Below are 20,603 nucleotides of genomic sequence, written 5' to 3'. Positions count from 1 at the left end.
CTTTGATACCTCTCATATTTCAAAACAAAATTTAAAAATTCCTTCCAGTAGCACCTTAAAGACCAACTAAGTTTGTCATTGGTATGAGCTTTGGTGTGCATGCACACTTCTTCAGATATCATGCACACGAAAGCTCATACCAATGACAAACTTAATTGGTCTCTGAGGTGCAACTGGAAGGAATTTTTAAATTTTGTTTTGTTTTGTTTCGACTACGGCAGACCAACACGGCTACCTACCTGTAACTCTCATATTTCAATTTAAGTTACAGGTAGGTAGCCGTGTTGGTCTGACGTAGTCGAAAAAAAATAAAAAAAATCCTTCCAGCAGCACCTTAAAGACCAACTACTGAAAACAACCTTTTGACTAATTGAGTAGCTTAGATAGGTGTTGGAGTTGTAGAGTATTATCTTTGATTGGTATTAAAAGTGGTGTTAAAATGGCATTAAATGGTATAAAATAAAATAAAGTATATCTCTTTGGTATTAATTTGAACTGGATTTCTTTTTCTAGAAAGGAATATTTTCAAGAGTGTGTCTGTGTTAAAATTGCCATGGGAAATGACTTTAATTTGGTATCTGTTTACTTTTCTAATAAAAACAACTCAAAATAGCTCTGTTGCAGCTATTTTCAAAGTGATATTGGCAGAGTTGCCTAAAGCTAAGATTTTGACAGGAAAATGATTTCAGGTAGAATTTACATTGAGAAGTCAACTATATTTCAGAAATCTGTTCGCCCTTAGTGGCTTTGGAGTCAGAGAATAGGACACGTAGAATAATTGTATTTTCTTGGCTTTTAAAATGTGTTAACTGGCCTCAAGATTTATGATCTGAAAATATAAGAGGGGATGGATGATTTTCAAAGGAAAGAAACGAATGCAAATATGCAGTATTGTCTCTAGAATCCTTTTTATGCTTCCTCATTATGTAATCTTGTCAATGATTCATATCCTTGAATTTAAGAAACATAATCAGCAACAAGAACTACACATATGAAAATATGATTGTATCATACTTTTGAAGTACCTTACAAGTATATTTTCTTTGCTGGCTGTATTTGGTTCCTTCTTTGTTGCTAATTAAAACATAAGGAAGTGGTCACAAAATTAGAGTTTCTTTCCTCCTCTATTAGAGGCACTTATTAATCTGTTAACTTAAAATGTTTTGCTACTTCTGAGAAATGCTGTGTTGATGTTTCTGATTTTATTATTGATGATCAATATCTCTTTTCCATCTAGCACCAGCACCAGCCAGAAGCGTTACTAAACGCAGAATTTCTCCCAGCATCAACTCTACCTGGGAAAAGAGAAGTGTCATCATGTCTAATATAACCATTGATCCAGATGTCAAACCTGGTGAATATGTCATCAAGAGCCTCTTTGCTGAGTTCGCTATTCAAGCTGAAAAGAAAATTGAAGTTGTAATGGCTGAACCTTTGGTGAGTTCATCTATATAGCCTTCACTCAATTGTTCATGTTCTTCTGAAATGGTTTAACCTTATTTTGATATCAAGATGACTTTGAAATTGGCTGAATAGAATAGGGTTGCCATACGTCAGGGAAATCCCAGACATGTCCTCTTTTGGGGGGCATTTTAACATTTTAAAGAAAATATCTGGGATTTGGGGGGGGGTATTTATTTCTATTTTTTCTTGGCTCGGGTGTGGGCGGTGCAGGCATGGGGTGGCTCGGGCAACTCTGCACACTGTGGCCACTGCCAGCCTGAGCCGGGGAAATAAGAATGGTACCTAGGAGGATGTCCAATAGAAGAGAGATGGGGCTCTCAAGCCTGTCCAGCCTTGATGGATAATATTAGAAAGTATTTTTTACAAATCCAGTTGAATTGAATTGAATTATTATAGACAAGGCATAGTGTGCTACCTCTGTCTCCCACTACCAACAGTAGCCACCACAACTCAGTTGAATCCAGATAAAGGTGCAACAAGAGCAGCTATTAAAAATGTAGAAAAAGCTGGTGCATATAATTTTGTAACTTATCTTTTCTGGAACAGGTTTTATAGTGTTTTTTGGGTTAGAGCTGTCTGACTCTGAGGTATGCAGCTTTGACTTGGGTAGAAGGACCCTCTACAATGTGAATATTTGGTTCATGTTGTGAGCATATCAATTTTAAAATGTAAATATGGTAGCTACAAGAAGTAAGGTATCATGTAAGGTAGATCAAGATCAAGCACTAGAGAGTTTCATACATGTTATGATTGACCCATCCAGTGGTTTGCAAGTTTCACATTCTTTCATCACTGAATTTTAGTAACTCACCAGCTTTTTATTTTAATTATTGCACTACACTTTTCAACTTATATATCTTAAGCAACTAGATTTCAACCTACAATATAGCATATTGATTAAATGTATCAGCCTTTTGTAATATAATAGTTCACTCTAGACAATTTATTTAACCCCTGCATGATAAAATTAATTTTCTTTGTATGAGAAAATTAGCTGTTGCACATGGTACATTTCTGTTACTATAAGAAAAAAACTTGACACTTAGGGCAACAAAAATTCAAGAACGCAGAGCAGCAAAGGTTTATGATATGCACTGATGATCTTGCATGTATATTATAAGTTGCAGCTTTTCAAAAACCTTATTGTATTGTTTACTTGTGGAAAACGGTTGACTTTTGGCAGCCTTCTTCACTGATAAGTGATCAGAGGAAATATAATTCATTTTCTTTGAAAAACAGAATAGGTACAATAAACCACTATTTGCTCACCTGTTGTAAGTCCTTTTATATGTGAACTAAGGCCATAATTGGGCTGATTATGGCCTTAGTTCACACTTAAAAGAAAAGTATACCATTTTAGTAGTAAAGTAATAAAATATTATAGATTTATTATAGGCATTGTAACGTTCTCATGTGTCACCTGTTTCTATCCTAAGTAGTTTTCAAGCTTTATTTTTTATCATGCTTCAAAATTTCCAGAAATTTAACATCTTTAACTGTAAATGCCACATCATATTAGAACTACTGTGTGTCTCAGTTGAGTAACCACGAGTGCTTCCCGTTCCAGATTAATGTAAATATGTTCAGATGTTATGACGAGCCACGACCCCACTCTCAAGGGATTTATTCAACTAACTTTTACCTACTGATATTTTTCATGGTCTACTTTGTCTAAATGTTAGTTAAATACAACCCATATGTTACACCACCTTTCTCTGACATGACTGTGAGCTGATCAGAATCTTTTGCTTCCAATTTTTATTAACTGTGATTTAGTATTGTATCCAAATAGTAAAGTGTGGTTAATCTTAGCTATGTTTTTTGGGTGAACCAAGTAGCTCCACAACACAAGGTTTGAAATTAGATCGTTTCAAACAAGCCATCCAGTTTGTCAAGTTTAGACAAAGCATCAAGCTGTGATGGATCAAAAATGGAACAGAATGCTTAACCCCTCTTTGCTGCCATACTGGAGGTGGAAAGCAGAGGGAGAGCATCTGAGCACAAGATTTGCTGCAGCTTTTTTCACGTTATGATTGGCCATCATTTTTATCATGATGTTCAAATGCAGCCACTATCTAAAACCACAGAGGTCCCTCATGTTTGCTCCCTGATCCAGCTTTATTCTTCTCATATAAAGAGAGAGATGGAAGAAGCAAAGAACTGTAGCTACATTGACTAGAAAGCAACTCCTGACTGCTTCGTTTCTTTTATTTTTTTAATACATACTTTAACTGTGTATGTTCCTCAAGGGGCAAAAAAATGGGAAGGGGGGGATCTGGTGCATTTTGGCCGAACTGCTACAACAAGTGGTGCTGCTCTTTCACAGCTGGCTGCTTTGGCATGTGCTGACTACAGTGATAACAGCAGGGAGTGTCTGCTCTCGCTGTAGGAATTGTCAATAAAGTTGCATCCTAAAGGAAGATCATACCTTGGCAAATGCATGAACAGAATGTCAACAACAAAACCAATAATGAAAAGCAAGTGGAAAACTGCTTTGTGAAACAGCAGGGGAGGGATAGGCAATAATTCATACTGGATCCCCCCCCCCTTTTGTATTTGTGTATTATTAAGCAAACAAACAACGTAAAGACCTGTTTTCAGGATTCAAAGGAATGCTATGAGTGGTTTATCATGTGATAAAAAAATCACAAGGAGGAAAGGTAACAGGAATGTAATTCTCAGAATGGCAAAAACTGTTCTTCCTCATTGGGTCAGCATTGCAAAGGTCATACTGTCTTCTGAGAAGGATAAGTGCTAATGGTTTTCTCTGCCCCTCATAAAATTGAAATGAAGCTTAGTGTAAGCTAAAACCAGCTAATTATGGCCCTTCAAGTGGAGTTGGTACAAATAAAGAAGAAACTGGCCGGGGGGGGGGCATTTGTATAGAATTTTGTACTTGGTGTTTTCAATGTAATGCCCCCTGTGTACTTGTTAATTTTATTGTCCTACTATGCTCACTGTTTGTAGCTGTTCATATAGTTCCTTGGAAAACCTAATATAGTTCTCAAAGCAGGGGTGGGAAACCATAGCCCAGGGACCAAGTACACCCCCCGCCCTCTCTATCCAGTCTGAAATGTGTCCTTTAATGGCAATAATGCCTCTTGGTCAACTGGATAGAGGATGAAGGGATGTGCATGTGTGACTCCTCTACTATGCCTTTAATGTGGCTATTAAGTGAAATTTCTAAGAAGTGAAATAGAAGGGTTGCTAACTTTTTTTCTTAACAGGATCGTGCATTTTTAATGGGGTTGCCAACTTTTGCTGGCTGTTGCTGCTTCTTTCTCTGTAACAACCAGTTCACTGGGTGACATTAGCTGGGGCGCATGTTGGTGCATATGAATTCTTGCCCTTATAAATAGTGCGTGATTTCTTATTTAATTAGGTTATTCCTCCTTCCTTCCTTCTTTCCTTTTTGCAGTGAGTTTAGCACTTTCTATTTCAAGTTTGTGTGATGAGAGAGTTATATAGGTACAGCCTTCTCAAAAACGTCATCTACCAGTAATTCAATCAACAACAAAAATCCCTTCCATTTTAACATTTTGTTTTAAGGGCTTTCTATGTTCACTCAATCTCTAAAATGCCTGGAAATTACAGCTGTTAAGGCTCATACCCTTAGCAGACATTTCATTTAGGCAGTATTGATATAGTATGGTATCCTATTCCGTGATTAATTTCAGCTGCTTCACTGCATTGGGGCTGGATGGCAGTCAATGGCACTGTGGTGGACCAAAGTCCCAGATTTGTCCATGTGGAATAGACACATGGAGTGTATGCAACAATTGAAGTTACCATTCTACTTTACAAGTGCCCAACCAATCTAAAAAGAGGGCAAGGATAAGCCTGAATTATTTGGCATTTGGGGTGCTTGATCTGTTGGGTACAACTTGGTGTTTTAACTTACTATTTTAATTCTAGGAAAAGCTCTTGTCAAGATCTCTTCAGAGAGGTGAAGATCTTCAGTTTGACCAGGTTAGAGAAGCTTTCTGTTACAATTTGTTGCTTTCCTTGAAAATAGATTTCATCTCCATAAAATGGGCTAAAATTTGTCCAAAACATAAATGAAAATTATAAAAAAAATTCACTTTTTAAATTTTTCATTTGTCTTCCATTTTAAAATGTTTCATTTTCTGAAGTTTGGGGAGGGCATGGCAGAAGAAATCATAGAAGACTTTCAAAGACTAATATCTAATGGATGTGACTTGGCTAAGGATATTTTAATTCCTGTTGATGTTGGCCAATACAAGTGTGGCTGCACTTGTTGGTCAAATCTAGTTTTGGATTATATCTTGTCTTGAAATTATTTCAGAGTTAGGACTGTCATTCAGTTAGGAGCATCTTAAAACATATGAGACTTAGTTGATCAATTAATCCATTAAAGTTGCATTAAAGCATGAGCTTTTGAATGTGTTTTTTTAATAAAAAAAATCTTGCTTTTTATCCCATTAATAAGCCACAGAGGTACATGCACAGCTGTTAGCCAGACTAGGAGGGAAGCAATTTTAGGTGATTTTGTCCTCACTTTTCAGCTCCTCAGTAGGATTGCCAGACTCAATAGAGGACAGGACTTCTGTGCCTTTAAGTCTGGAAACCTTAAAGAGAAACCAGCAGACCCTTTGCTTGGAAATTAAACAAAGGGTCTGCTGGTTTCTCTTTAAGGTTTCCAGACTCAAAAGAGAGCAGGGCAATTAAATGCACAGAAGTCCTGTCCTTTATTGAGTCTGGCAACCCTACTCCTCAGTCCTGCTTATACCTGCTCAAATCCATTCCAAAGTGTTAGGGAAGAGATGAAAATTCTTTCCCATTCTGCTGATGGAAGATTTGCCACCAACTGAGCAACATTGTTGGATGCAGTCCTGTATCTTTAAAATAACAGGAAAGTAATGCTACAACATTAGTTCTGTCAACATTTGTGAAGATTGATTACTTAGGGATGGGGAACCTGTGTCTATCTCTCCATATGTTAATGGACTCCCAGCTCCCATTATGTACATGTTGATTTTTATTCCAGATTGAAAAATGACAAAGCAAGGCTGTTGCAATATGTAGTGTTGATATGTACATGTGTCATATCCAAAAATACATAAGAAGGGGGAATGCTGTGAAAAATTGCTGCATAAATAAAACCACTTTGTGCACCCAAACTTTTCCTCTTTACAGTTGATAAGCTCTATGAGCTCAGTAGCAGAGCACTGTCTCCCCTCCTTACTGCGTACCTTGTTTGATTGGTACAAACGCCAAAATGGAACTGAAGATGAATCTTATGAGTACAGACCTCGATCCAGCACAAAATCCAAGGGGTGAGTGGGTGTCTGTGATCATTACCTTTAGGATATAATGATTTCTTAAGTTAAACTTGCTGCCCCAATAATTAAGCATTTCATCATGAATGATCTTATTATTGCTATAATTTCCAACTTTGCTTCTAAAAATAAAGTTGATAGATTCACAAGAGTTTCCTAGTGGGTTTTTCCTTCATAACATTTTTCTTTTCTGCTACTATGAAATTCCAGATAGTGTAGAATAGCAGGATGGGGAGGGGCGCAACAGAGTGGAAAAGACTCACTTGACTGGTCGTGCCAACAAATGAAAAATATAAAACATAATATGCATCATATAAATGTATCTTTTAAGAGGAAAAGAGTCTTATGTCTGTTTTTGTTTCAGGGATGAGCAGCAGCGTGAGAGGGATTATCTACTTGAAAGGAGAGACTTAGCTGTAGATTTTATTTTTTGTTTAGTTTTAGTTGAAGTTCTAAAACAGGTAAGTGCTTTAAGTTTTGCAATCCATGCACTGTCTCTAGTATTTTTTTTATTTTAATTGTTTGATGAATTGAGTATTTGTGTAGTCTGCCTAAATGCTTATGTGCAAAAATGAGACCTATGTAAGCAGAGGACACGTGATATTACAGTAATCATTTTAGCTGTCCAAAACATTCTTTGCTTCCTAAGCTGTTTTCTCTTATACTGTACAATTTAGAATCTAGATCCATTAAATCAAAGCTCCCATGTCAGTGAATAAAGAGATGCAAGTATTAGGATATAGCTTCATTTATTTAGATCCCTGCTTTCCATTGTGGCACACGAGTCGGCAACTGCACATCTGGACTACAGTACTGTAATGCACTCTATGTGGGGCTTCCCTTGCAGCTGGTACAGAATGCCATTGCACAGGGCTGGGGGGGAGGGGGGAGAGTGGCACTCCTTATCGGGCACATCTCAAGCCCATGCTGAGGGGTTCTGCAGTAACTGCTTATTAGCCACCAAGCCAGTTTTAAGGTTCTACTGCTTACATACAAAGCCCTAGGTAACATTGGGCCAGGTTATCTCAAAAACATGTCTTGCTCTTCACTGCCCAGTAAAGAATAGCACTATGACCAGCTAATGGAACCCAGTTAGTTTTCCCACAGCCTGATGATTATTTGCCTATGGAAGCATGGAGATGGGTTTTTCCACCAGTGGCACCACTGATGAATGCTCTCCTTGCTGAAATACGAGAGGCCCCATCAGTGCTGGCATCCCACCGGCTCCTGAAAACACACCTATTTGGGCAAACATTTCCCTAAACTGAACATCTTATGTTGATATTTTAACTGTTTTAATGGTTGTGCTTTTTAATTGTTTGTTTAATTGGCTATTTTACTTAAGGATGTTTCATGTCCCAATGGATTTGTTATTGCCTATATTGATTATGTATTGATTATATCAGTGGTCTCCAAACTTTTTTCAAAGAGGGCCAGATTTGATGAACAGCCGACTAAAGTTGTTGACCTTTTTTTAGGATTGAAGTTAAAAGTTGTTGACCCCTTTTTTAAGAAATGAAATTGTTGAGCTTTTTTTAGGATTTTACCCAAGGAAATAAACTGCCACAGGGGCCAGATTAAACCAATCAGCGGGCCACATTAGGCCCCTGAAACGGACGTTGGACATGCCTGGATTATGTAGTTGTAAACTGCTTGGAAGCCATTTTGATGTACAAGTGATATAAAGCACTCTACTCTGAGTTGATGTGTATTTATCAAATTAACATGCAAGTTATTTCCTAACACAACATTTAAGAAGTAATGTTTAGCAACATGTGCCTTCTGTGTTACAGATACCTGTTCATCCAGTGCCTGACCCTTTAGTTCATGAAGTTCTAAATTTGGCTTTTAAGCACTTTAAACACAAGGAAGGGTAAGCACATTTGGCAAAAAATGTACATTTCTTTCAAAAGTTCTTAACTTTGATTTGATTACCCAGTGGACATTGGTCACTGTGGTACCACAGATAAAGATACACTATTGCAAATCTTCAGGTTTAAGGTGTGAATATATTTTTTAAAATTGCTATTAGTTTGCTAATTTTTAATTATATTTTTGTTAAGTGGTATTTTCAAAATCTAATAAGGCCTAGATGTAACATAAAGGGATATATAAGAAAGATTTATTGCTTATTTATAATGATGCCAAAAACAACTTGTGGATGTTTAGCCCAGTTTCAAATAAGTTCTATTTCTATTCTTAGTATGTTCCATTTATTTAGATATTAATCTGAAGCCTAAAAGGAAATTCCTTTGAAATCTATGTGGCTTTGAACCATTTTACATATGATAAAATCCCTACTTCTTTGTAGGGAATGTCAGATAAAATTTATGTGAATATTAGTGTTTTCGTGCATTGTGTACACCATTATTTTAAGGAGCCAACTATGCAGTACATGTTATCAAATGTAATTGTCAATACACAGGTTGCCAACCTTATTTACTACTACATGGAAGTGCATCCTGTGTAGAAATTCATCACAATTGTTTTAATCTTTAGTAGGGATGGGCAGCTTTTTTTCTGTCAGGGTTGGATTTCCTGTAGCAGGCCAGTAAAAATGGGTGGAACTGAATACAGTCATGGGTGGACCTTCTCCTCCCACCTCTCGTTCCCTTTCCACTCTGTGGACTGCCAGAAGAGGGACAGATTGCTCTTGCTAGAGATCTGAACTATGCTTGCATACGACTTTTGAAACTAGGTCAAGGGCTGCAGATTGCCCACCCTGATCTATAACTATAAACCTCAATTATAAGTTTGAGCATATATATATATATATATATATATATATATATATATATATATATATCCTTCCTTCTAGTAGATTGTGTATCTCTTATCATTGTGTGCAGCATTGTACCAGTTGTAGCCATTACTGAGTAGTAAGAAGTTCGTAGTTTTTATTTGTTTACTTCCTTCTATTCACAGGTATTCAGGAACCAACACTGGGAATGTGCATATTATTGCAGATTTATACGCAGAAGTAATAGGGGTTCTTGCGCAATCAAAGTAAGCTGCTCTTTTTACAAGAGGTTTCCAAGATTTGGAACATTCTCCTTTGTGACTCATGTTCATATGGAAAGTTTCATGAGTGGTGATTGAAGGTTGTGTGCAATAGCAATATCTTAGCAATAGCATCTAAATATGTGACATCTTGTAACAGCAGTTCATTGCCAGATACAGTAGTTAGATATATTCCCATAGCAGCTTCTCTGTTGAAGTGCTTCCTATTTTGAATAGAAAACACGTTTTTTTAACAGCTGGCACTATTAAAGGTGCAAAGGAGTTTTTAGAACACCTGAAAAGTAACCCTGGTTCACGTATCACTTGAAACTATCATTCAAAAGTGCACACTGCTCAGCTATGGCCTCTCCACTTCTTGCTTCAGCATGCTGAGAGGAAATTGGGCAAAGGCCAACTTGCCATTACAGATGAATCAGTGCTTGTGCTTTGTTTCTCTCCTAACAAACCACATTGGTAAATCAATATTTGTTCTTTGTTTACCACTGTGGCTTGATAGGAGAGAAACGAACCACAAGTTCTGGTTTGCCCATGAAGGCAGCCCATCCTCCAGCTTGCTTCCTCCATGACACACTGAAAAGAAGGAGTGGGGTGGCACTAAGCACATTCTTTTGAGCAGCATAGAGTAGTACTCAGATTGTTCACAGTGAACCATGGATTCATCCAATGTATGGTTTAATGTGATCTGAGAACTGGAGCATAGTAGAATGTTGAGGAGCAGTCCCAGACTCTTTTCCAGATTGTCCAAATGGCCCATGGCTACCCAGCTTTTTAATGGCAGAGGATAATACATATGGACCAGAAAACCTGTTTTAAATATAAATAATCTAAAGAATATTGAACAGCCTTTGTGTCTGCTCTTTCACGATCTAGGTTTCAAGCTGTCAGAAAGAAGTTTGTCACAGAATTAAAGGAACTGCGACAAAAGGAACAGAGTCCTCATGTGGTACAAAGTATCATCAGCTTAATTATGGGGATGAAGTTTTTCAGAGTAAAAATGTATCCTGTAGAAGATTTTGAAGCATCGTTTCAGTTCATGCAGGTAAATTATTTTATTCTATTTTACTTCTTTCGTGCCCTCATTGTGAACAGCACTTAACAGAGCACAAGGGCACGGGTCTCTGCCATAGCTGCCAAGTTATCCCTTATTTTAAGGGATTTTCCCTTATGCTGAATAGGCTTCCTCGTGAGAAAAGGGAAAACTTGGCAGCTATGGTCTCTGCCCCTGAGGAATTTAGTATCTGAAATTAGACACAGGAGATATTGAAGTGGGAGAGAGAAGTGGAAGAATATTTAACCTGGCTCAGTTGATTAGTGCGTGGTGCTGATAATGTCAAGGTTTCAGGTTCGATCCCCATATGGGACAGCTGCATATTCCTGCATTGCAGGGGGTTGGACTGGATGATCCTCTACAGCAGGGGTCAGCAAACCTTTTCAGCAGGGGGCCACTCCACTGTCCCTCAGACCTTTGGGGGAGGGGTGGACTATACTTTGAAGGGGGAAAAATGAACGCATTCCTTTGCCCCACAAATAACCCAGAGATGCATTTTAAATAAAAGGGCAGATTCTACTCATGTAAAAACACGCTGATTCCCGGACTGTCCACGGGCCAGATTTAGAAGGCGATTGGGCTGGATCCGTCCTCCGGGCCTTAGTTTGCCTACCCATGTTCTACATTTCTATGATTTTATGTGATTGCTTCCATAGCATGTGCTTAGCTACAGGCTTTGTAACAGTGAGGCATGGGAACTAGGTTGCTGAGCTAATGACTTCACAAAAAGCAGGTTTTGAGGAGGGATTTGAAGAAAAAGAGGCAGAAAAAGAATCATTTAAACAGGGAGGCAATTCCAAGCATATAGGCCTGCAAAGAGGTTTTTGAGGGGGGAAGAGACCTTTGGATGCTGAGGGTGGTGAAATTGAAGGTCATGGACAGGATTCTTTTGTAGTCTTCGAAAACATTAGGGATTGATCCTTGGACATTTTACATTTAAAGCATGTACTGTATTGCTGAGCCATGTACCTCCCCATAAAACAGCATGGAGAAGCTGCTGCTTCTAATGGTTCCATGTTAGAGCTTTATTGGGCTCAATTGATTTGCAGCTAATGCATACTAAATGTTGGCACTGCATAGCCACATTTGTTTTTAAAATGCCAGTGTTTGGATTTCTCATATATGAACATGGGAAGCTCTTAATAATCTGTTAACTGTTTTCTTACAGGAATGTGCACAGTACTTCTTGGAAGTAAAAGACAAAGACATAAAGCACTCACTGGCTGGTTTGTTTGTAGAAATACTCATTCCTGTTGCTGCTGTAAGTAGATTTCATTCTTCCACAGAAGAAGTGTGTGTGTGTGTGTGTAGGCACGTGCGCACATGTTTTCTTCCCTCATTTGACTGTGTTGCTTAGACAAAGATCTGGTTCGTGTGTAATAACAGTAAGCCAAAATATGGCTTAGCATGAATGCACAATCATGAGAGTTTCTGGAAAGGAGATTGCAGCTAATGTGCTTCTACCTCTGCCACCTCTTGTGCTGCGCTGCGCTGTGTTGTGTTGCGCTGCGCTGCGCTGCTGTGAACTAAGCCATGGTTTGGTTTAGCATGTCATCTGAACCTAGGCTCATGGTTTGTCTTCTGTGGGCAAACTACAAACTGTAAACCTTGGTTTGCAAGTTTGGTTTACAGCTCATGGTGTATCTAAAGCAAGATAAGCCAGAAGCATAGGTTCGGACAACTCATTAAGCCAAATCATGACATAGCGCAGCAGAAGGAGGAGCAAAATGGCCATGATATTCTCTCTAGGAGGCTTCCCACTTACAGATTCACACTAACCCATAGTTTAACTTAGTGTTACATGTGAACCAGCTCTGTTCCCCATGACATAGCAGTGATTATTGTGGGTCTGTTCAGGCCTGCAGATGTATGCTTTAAAGTATGCTGGGAATTAATCCAAAGTTAGTTGCTTCAGTTGTCTCAAACCTTCCATTAAACCTGTAAACAAAAGAAGACCAAAGAACTTTGGTGAAATAAATATTTTTTTTTCCTTTTCTCTTTTTTGATCAATCTAAATGAAAGCAAAATCATTTTTTCAAAATTGTAAGGTAAAGGGACCCCTGACCATTATGTCCAGTCGTAACCGACTCTGGGGTTGCAGCGCTCATCTCGTGTTATTGGCTGAGGGAGCTGGCTTCTGGCGAACCAGAGCAGCACACGGAAAATCTTTGTTTTCAATTTTGTTTTTTATTATTATGTAAAATAGAACTCTGTTGATTCAGGATCTTCAAAAAAAAGTATTGTTTATGTATGTGGATGCATGTAAATTTCAGCTGATGTCTTGATTAAAACCAACTAAAAGATCTTGATAGCCTTAATATAAATGCAGCTGCCTCTTTAGAGATTGCATACTAAGACTAACTTCAACCTAGTGAGAGTCTTGGCCATATGTGGAGCCATACCATGGGGATAAAGTAGGATCTGATCCAAGCCGCAGCATATATCATCATTTCTAGGTATCAGCCAGGTATGTCAGGGAGATCCAGCACTTTAAAAATGCAGTACAACTTTGATAAGATCCTGTCCTCTTCCTGGTGGTCCTGATTTGTGGATTGGAATGAAGCATACAAGAGCCTGTGATTCAGAATCAATTTTCTCCATTGATAGGGTTGTATTATTTTTAAACCTAATTACATGTAAACGTTTATTGCTTGACTAACTTTAGTGCTGCGTGATTTATTGCACATTCATTTCATATGAGCCGCAATACTTAAATGAAATCTGTAAGGTGTTTTAAAATGCTTATTTCTCAGAGCCTTTTATCATGTTGTGAATTTCATTGTCTTTGTTTCCTTTTCTAAAGAGTTCTTTTTGGTCTATTTCTTTATTCGACATTAGGCTGTTAAAAATGAAGTGAATGTGCCATGTCTGAAAAACTTTGTGGAAATGCTTTACCAGACTACCTTTGACCTGAGCTCAAGAAAGAAGCATTCATTGGTATTTGAAAATGTTTATGTTTTGAGTATTTGTCCAGAACCCATGCATGCAATTTAGCAAAGTAGCATAGAACCAAAGAATTGTAGCCTTGGATGGGACTCTGAGGGTGTTCTAGTCCAACTTCCTGCATTGCAGGAATCTCAACATTCAGCCCCCCATTCAATTTGAAACCCTACTGAGCCCCACTTAGCTTTGCAAATGTGCTAGCAGTTTTAATGCTGCACTACTAGGAGATTAGTAGTCACATAGATATCAGGAATTGCCAGCGACATAGGACTCAGAAGTTGAATGACTGAGAAGTAGAGCAGTAAGCAGTAGTCTATTTGATTTGAGGATCGTTTGATTTATTCCCCCTCCCCAAGTTTAGTGAAACAGCTTTTTAAACCGCAGAACTCTGTAACTCTGTGTGGAAATCTTTCAATTATTCTCTTACGTAATTCTGAAAGATAAATTTGACAAGTTATTTTCCTCCTCAAACAGGCTTTGTATCCACTGATCACCTGCTTGTTGTGTGTCAGTCAGAAGCAGTTTTTTTTAAATAATTGGCATATCTTCCTGCAGAACTGTTTGTCCCATTTAAAGGTAAGGACAATTCTCTTAATATTTGTGAATGTCTCTGTGTGAGTGCAGCAGACCCCCACCATGCAGCAGAATGACACTTCCCCTTTATCGTCATGTTTAGCAAAATAAATGAAATCTGCATAATTTCAGTCCTGATTCTCTGTGATTTTATTTATCCCTTTAACTGTTGCTTATCCTCCTTACAGTCCATATTTATCAATACTGCATATTTCCTTGATATAATATTTTTAACTGTGTTCATTATATAATAGAGATTTAAAAACTGTCAGATTCCTCCTAATCTCATGCCTTTGAATCATATCATGGGTTGTATCTGTTGAAACCCATTGACTAACTTAAGCCCATTGATTTCACTGAGTCTGCTTTGAGTATGACTTAGTTGGATACAACAACATATTCTTAGCTTTGTAAATATTGATGTTCGATATAAATTCCAGAAATTTTTATTTGCTCTGATCAAATGTCAAAAAGCTACATGCATTAATATTGAGATACGTTACTTTCCACCCAGTAAAATTACTTATTCCATAAAATCAAAGTAAACTTGAGGAGATTCAGGTGAAATTTCTGGGATAAAGATTCGACCAAATTTTAATAATACCTGATATTGTTTTGCGTATCTTGTTGTTGTTTTTTAAATACAATATTTTCGAGATAAATCATATTCCTTCTTGCTCTGCGTCATGTCTTTCCTTCCATTCTTTCTTCCACCAATGCACAATTCTTATGTTGGTGCCTGCAAACCCTCTAACCTCAGTTTCTGCATTTTATGAAGGCCAATTCTCTGGTGATTAAAAGGTGATTAAAATGTTTGACTCTTACTGAGTAACATCTGTGGAATGAGAATCATTAAAACTAGGAAGATGAAAATAAAATTTGGGAGGACTTTCATTTTAATTACTGAAATTCTACCAAACCAAGAAACTATATTTGTTCCAGTGTGGTGAATTTTTCAATCTGCTTAATTTTATTAGTCAAAATAACTTACGCATTGAGATCCTAGCTATTTGCAAGTTAACTATTAAAGGTACACCAAGGCCCAGCACAACTTAAATTGCTCAGGCAACAAACCATTTGTGACCAATTTATTATGCTCATGATCTGGGGCCTTCTTGAATGCTCCATGAGGCATGAATATCTGTCACTAGAGGGGGATATCACCCTGTGCATGCATCAAAGTGCACTTTATGTTCACCCATCTAAGACAACAAGGGAGGGGAGAGCATCACAGACGAATGGTTATATATAAGATGGTTCTCCAGCGTAGTCTTGCCTTCCTACATGGTTTCTATATCACTTTGTTATAGAGAATGGTGTGGGTTCAGTTGTCTGGGCATAGCAAACATGCCATTTCCATGCTGTTAGGGTATGGTCCAAAGACTTGCTTATGGTGAAATTGGCCACAGGTGACCAGTTTTGAGTCATGCTTTTTCAATGGAAGAGTTGAAAACATGTATTCCCTGTTATTGAATTCAAAGGACTTAACAGAGTATATAGATTTTCATTGATGTACAAATACATCCAATCCTTTGATAAAATGGATTTAATAAGGCAAAATATTTAATGAATTTCTGCTGGTGATAGGTTGATATTAACAACTGGAGTCTTGTATTTCATCTTGTTAAAAGTGTTTCTTGCAGCTGCCTTTGTGAAAACTTCAGAATTGTACCTATATTTTAAACTACGTAAATAATAGTGAAACATGCAAAATCTAGCAGCTAGGTGTTTTATCGTAGGATCATCTCCACATATAATTTTATATCGTGTCAAGGTTTTGTCGATTTCCTTTACACATTTGCAGCTATTTTGCAATGTCTACTTTTTGTTTGTCTCTGTCTACTTGCTATTGAAGCTTTCTCTGTGTAGCATATAGGGGGGGTGCTGGTATCTTTCACTTCTTTTATTTAGAAAAACCCTTATTGCTGGCAACGGATGCACAAAATTTCTGTTATTAGGGACTTTAATTAGAAATCATAAAGCATGTGTTTGATACTTTAACATAGTTTTGTTGATCCTTAACAACACAACATTTTATTATGGGGCTCTGTTCAACAGAAATGGCACATGACATTTACAGTACTAACTGTATTTGAGGATTTCATCTCAGATTTCAAACTTTCATACTAGAATTTACAGCAATATTCCTGCTGTATATTGAGATTTTGATCTATTTTTTTTAGTCGGCAAATGCATATAACAATTGATTTGAATTTTTTCCACTTTCAGAAATAATTTGAAAATATAAGGCAGGTTTTCATTTATGTTTTAAAAAAACATATAGTGGTCCTTGGTGCCCTGGCTAATGGCAGAGGCTAGAGTATATCTTCCTATGGTTCTGCAGCCCTAGGGTAACTGGCAGCTGGTACAGAGTGTTCTTCCTTGAAGGAGGAGTGAAGCAAATGGTCTGTAGCTCCTTTGGCTCATGAATGAAGCTAGGTTGGTCACCCCTTTGGCATGATGTTCTTACTGGAAGGCAGGAGTGGAGCCTTCAAGTTGCCGTGGCCACCTGACTAATGGCAGAGACCAGAGTATGCTTCCCTTCAATTCTGCAGTCCGAGCTAATGAGCATAAGGCTGGGACAGAGTGGCAGCAGTGTTTCCTGGTGGCAGTGGTGCTGCCACTTACAGGGTGAGAGCAGGTACCTTTGGGTTGGAGGTGGCAGCCTCACTACCCTCCTACTCAACCCTATCTTTGTTCTGGTGAGCAACACCATTGCCACTAGGAGGAGGAGGAGGAAGATGATGTTCTCCATCCCACACCACTATTGCAGGTGTCTGGCAGTGGTGTCTTATCTGCAAAAAGAAAAGTGTTTCTGCTGAATAGAGCCCCCGTAAGCAGCTTTCTGTTTGTGCTTTTTATTATTTTATTTTTTCATCTAACATGCATGTGCTTCCCGTTCTCATGTTTGTTATGTTTTGCTGTCTTGCATTGCTTTATTTAGATGCCATCTAACAACAGTATCAGAAAACAAATAGAAACTCTCCAGGTAAGTTAATATGTTGTATTAGCAAAGTAAGAAATAGCTTGGTCTGACTTTTTTGGGGGGTTGATTGTTGCATTGTATGTCCTGTTTGGTTGTATGCAAACTGCAATCACAGTGTGAAGAAGCAACTGCAGAAATAGTAGCTAATCTTTTAAAGGAAAATCAGGAGTAATTTAGTTTCAGTGGATAGAAGAAACAGCTGCACACGTGGTATAGTTTAACGCTAAATACATTCCTGTTGCACTTGTTAAAAATGCTTCATGTATGTGAGTGCACAAAGAAATATGTTATCTCAGGGAGAGAAAGCTATGGCTTTCATACCACATTCTCCCTTTCTCCTCTCCTAGTCAATATGACAACATGTAGACCTTGCTAGGGGCATTGTAAGAATGAGGAGGTATGTGCATGATTTTTCATATCTGCATCCTCTGTTCCAGATATGGCACCCTGTGGCTCTCCAGATGCTCTTGGATTACACCTGCCGTTACATTTGACTACTGGCCATGCTGGCTAGTACTGATGGGAGTTGAGGTCCATCAACCTTTGGAGATCCACAGGTTCCCAATCTTTGCTCTATTCATCCCTGTGCTTTGGATTGAACTGAGCATTTTATGATGCCGAGGTCCCCGATTCAGTGTGTAGCTTGTAAGTATAACGAAAAACCACCACCATTCATTATACGTAGTTTGACTTGGATCAATTGCAGGGGAGTGAAGCAAAGCATGTCTACATTAATCAAGAATGAAAACTACGTAACTTTATTTGTGGATCTGCTCTGAGCTTATTGAAAATATTTGAAAGACATCAGTGGGAGAATGGTACTGAGGATTGAACCAATATAGGCTTCCTATTAATCTCTATTTCTTGGAATGCTGTTGTTAGCAGTTTAGTTTCTAAATGAGGAGTGGTTGCCCTTTGTCAAGGGCCACATTCTCTCAGGGATAATCTGTCTGCTGCATGCCAGGAGTAGGTGGGGCCAGAGTCACTTGATGCCCCCATATCATCACTGCCTTCTCTCTCTCTCTCTCTCTCACACACACACACACACATGCACACACACGCACACACCATTTATTCTTCATTCATTTTCTTCTTGCCACACATCAGTTTATCCATTCACATACACAAGCGCACAACACCATCCATCCATCATCTATTCTGTCTCTTACGTACACCCCATCCATTCTGAGACTCGTCCATTGTACATGTAAGTGCACATAAAAAACAAGACACATATGTCTCACATTAATCCATTCATTCTCTCTCACATGCCCTTCACCCATTCTCACAGGCATGAACACACACTCCATTCATCAATAATGTATTTGTTATCTCATTTCAAGTTTTAATGTTCAAGAGTGAACTAATGTGGAAACTAAGGAGGTACTTGGGACTAGATATTGTACAATTCTTCCCTGTAGTACATAGTGGAGCAGAACCTGCTGGGATTAAGTGAATCATGGAGTCAGTTGCTTTACACATGCCTTGTTGGCTGGTGTCTCCCAAAGAGAAATAAAAAGCATGCTAAGTTGGCAGATTTCTTAATCTGCTTAGGCGTTAAATACATTGCTAGAGAGCAGCAGGAGCTTGGAGCTTGCTTGTTGTCACCCACATCAGGTGCTGAGGCCTCTAATAGCTCCCACTCTCCACCCGAAGCCTTGCAGACAACATTAGGAAGCTAGCAGCTTGCTAAGCTATTGAGCATTCAGATCCCCTCCTTTGCCCCCTAAACTGATAAGGTCTTTTCTGCTCTGCAGTGAATGGCTGCCCATGAATTTTTATGAAGTAAGAAAAATTAATACTCTTCTTCTTGAATATGTTAAGTGATGCACCTGAGTTTGTCCCTCCTAAGGAAAAACATGAAAAAGGGAGAACTGTCAACTATTCTGTGTTGGCAGCACACTGGGGGACCTTAGCTCTTTGCAAACAAAGAGCTATTTCTTACCCCCCCCCCCCAAATATTTGCTAAAATATTTGCCTAAATTTTCACTATTTACTCTTTGGTGATAAATGCCTTATTTTGGATTTTGGTGGGTGTCTTTTGTCAGAAAGGTTCATCAGACTGGAGTGAGCTGAAAATGGAGAAAATTAACCTCTAATTCATTTACCCCACAATCCACCCCCAGTGCATTAGTATGTATGTAACTATAATAGTGTAGGGTGGAATCCAAACTAAGTTAGCTACACTTAAAATTTCAGTGCAGCTGTGAGGGGCAAGGGATATCGCGAAGCCCCTCCCCTCCTGAGTTCCAGCCCAGTCCCAACTCCCCCCAGCATCGCGTCAGGGACTGCCCACATCGCAGGGAGTGGCAAGGAAAGGCGGGAACGGTTGTGCCCTCCCCCACTGACGTAGCACCACAGCAGGGAAACGAGACAGCCTGGCTGCAGGAGACAAGGGGCAGCAGCCAGGCACAGTTAGCACAAACCGGCCCCAACCCGCCCACCCGCACAGCGAGGAGCAGCGCCAGCCCACCCCCCACCCCCAGAGCAGGGGTGGTTCTAGAAGTGACGCTAACGCTCCCAAATGGCTATCCCCTGACGGTCCTCGCGTTAATCGACAGTGGTGCATCAGCCAACTTCTTCTCGAGAAACTTTGCAGAAGAGCACCAGATCCAACTCCTGCAGCTGGATTTCCCCCTGCACGTCTCCACCATAGACGGCAGGGAGTTGCTGGGAGGGGCCATCACCCACCAGACCCCCCCCATGAGAATGACGGTGGGACGACACTCAGAGACACTGGCATTCAACGTCACCACCATCTCAGACCCCCCCATCGTCTTGGGCATGAGCTGGCTGGCGCGCCATGACCCCTCCATCAGTTGGCACCAGAGATGCATCACGTTTGGCTCCGACTATTGTCTGGAACATTGCATGCAGCACCAACCAGGGGAGGGGCCTCCAATAGCCACGGTGGCCACCATGCACGTCAAGGGGGGTGAGGCGATACCCAAGCCGTACTGGGACCTGCAGGAGGTCTTCAGTGAAGCAGAATCCGACCACCTACCCCCGCACAGGTCGTTTGACTGCCAGATCAACCTGGTGCCGGGGGCCACGCTACCCCCAGCCGAGCTGTACTCCATGTCAGATCAGGAGCTGGAAGATCTGCGTGAGTTTATAGACAAGAACCTCAAGAGGGGGTTCATCAGAGAAAGCAAGGCAGCGGGAGGCAGCCCGGTATTCTGGGTGGACAAGAAAGACACGCCACAGCGCCGTCTGGTGGTGGATTTTAGGCGCCTGAACAACATGACAGAACCGGTGGCTTTCCCAA

General features: G+C 39.4%; 1 protein-coding gene across 11 annotated transcripts in view; it reads left to right on the top strand.

Annotated features, from left to right (window-relative positions):
• Positions 1–20,603, top strand: part of FRYL (FRY like transcription coactivator) — a 165,607-nt gene that overhangs the window by 62,207 nt on the left and 82,797 nt on the right. For 9 of the 11 annotated variants that reach the window (XR_009558175.1, XM_060278893.1, XM_060278896.1 and 6 more), the window contains exons 2-12: positions 1,238–1,437; positions 5,380–5,433; positions 6,622–6,761; positions 7,129–7,225; positions 8,558–8,637; positions 9,690–9,770; positions 10,656–10,824; positions 12,002–12,094; positions 13,672–13,770; positions 14,251–14,352; positions 17,294–17,338. Coding sequence is in view for 10 of the 11 variants with exons in the window: in XM_060278890.1 (XP_060134873.1) it covers positions 1,238–1,437; positions 5,380–5,433; positions 6,622–6,761; positions 7,129–7,225; positions 8,558–8,637; positions 9,690–9,770; positions 10,656–10,824; positions 12,002–12,094; positions 13,672–13,770; positions 14,251–14,352; positions 17,294–17,338 (1,160 nt within the window). In the remaining variant the exon portion in view is untranslated. The remainder of the gene's footprint in view (positions 1–1,237; positions 1,438–5,379; positions 5,434–6,621; positions 6,762–7,128; positions 7,226–8,557; positions 8,638–9,689; positions 9,771–10,655; positions 10,825–12,001; positions 12,095–13,671; positions 13,771–14,250; positions 14,353–17,293; positions 17,339–20,603) is intronic. The other 2 variants (XM_060278891.1, XM_060278897.1) reach the window with 1 other exon arrangement.

The sequence above is a fragment of the Zootoca vivipara genome, chromosome 9 (assembly GCF_963506605.1).
Source record: "Zootoca vivipara chromosome 9, rZooViv1.1, whole genome shotgun sequence".
In the NCBI taxonomy this organism is placed as follows: domain Eukaryota; kingdom Metazoa; phylum Chordata; class Lepidosauria; order Squamata; family Lacertidae; genus Zootoca; species Zootoca vivipara.
This window is presented reverse-complemented; position numbering and strand designations above follow the sequence as displayed.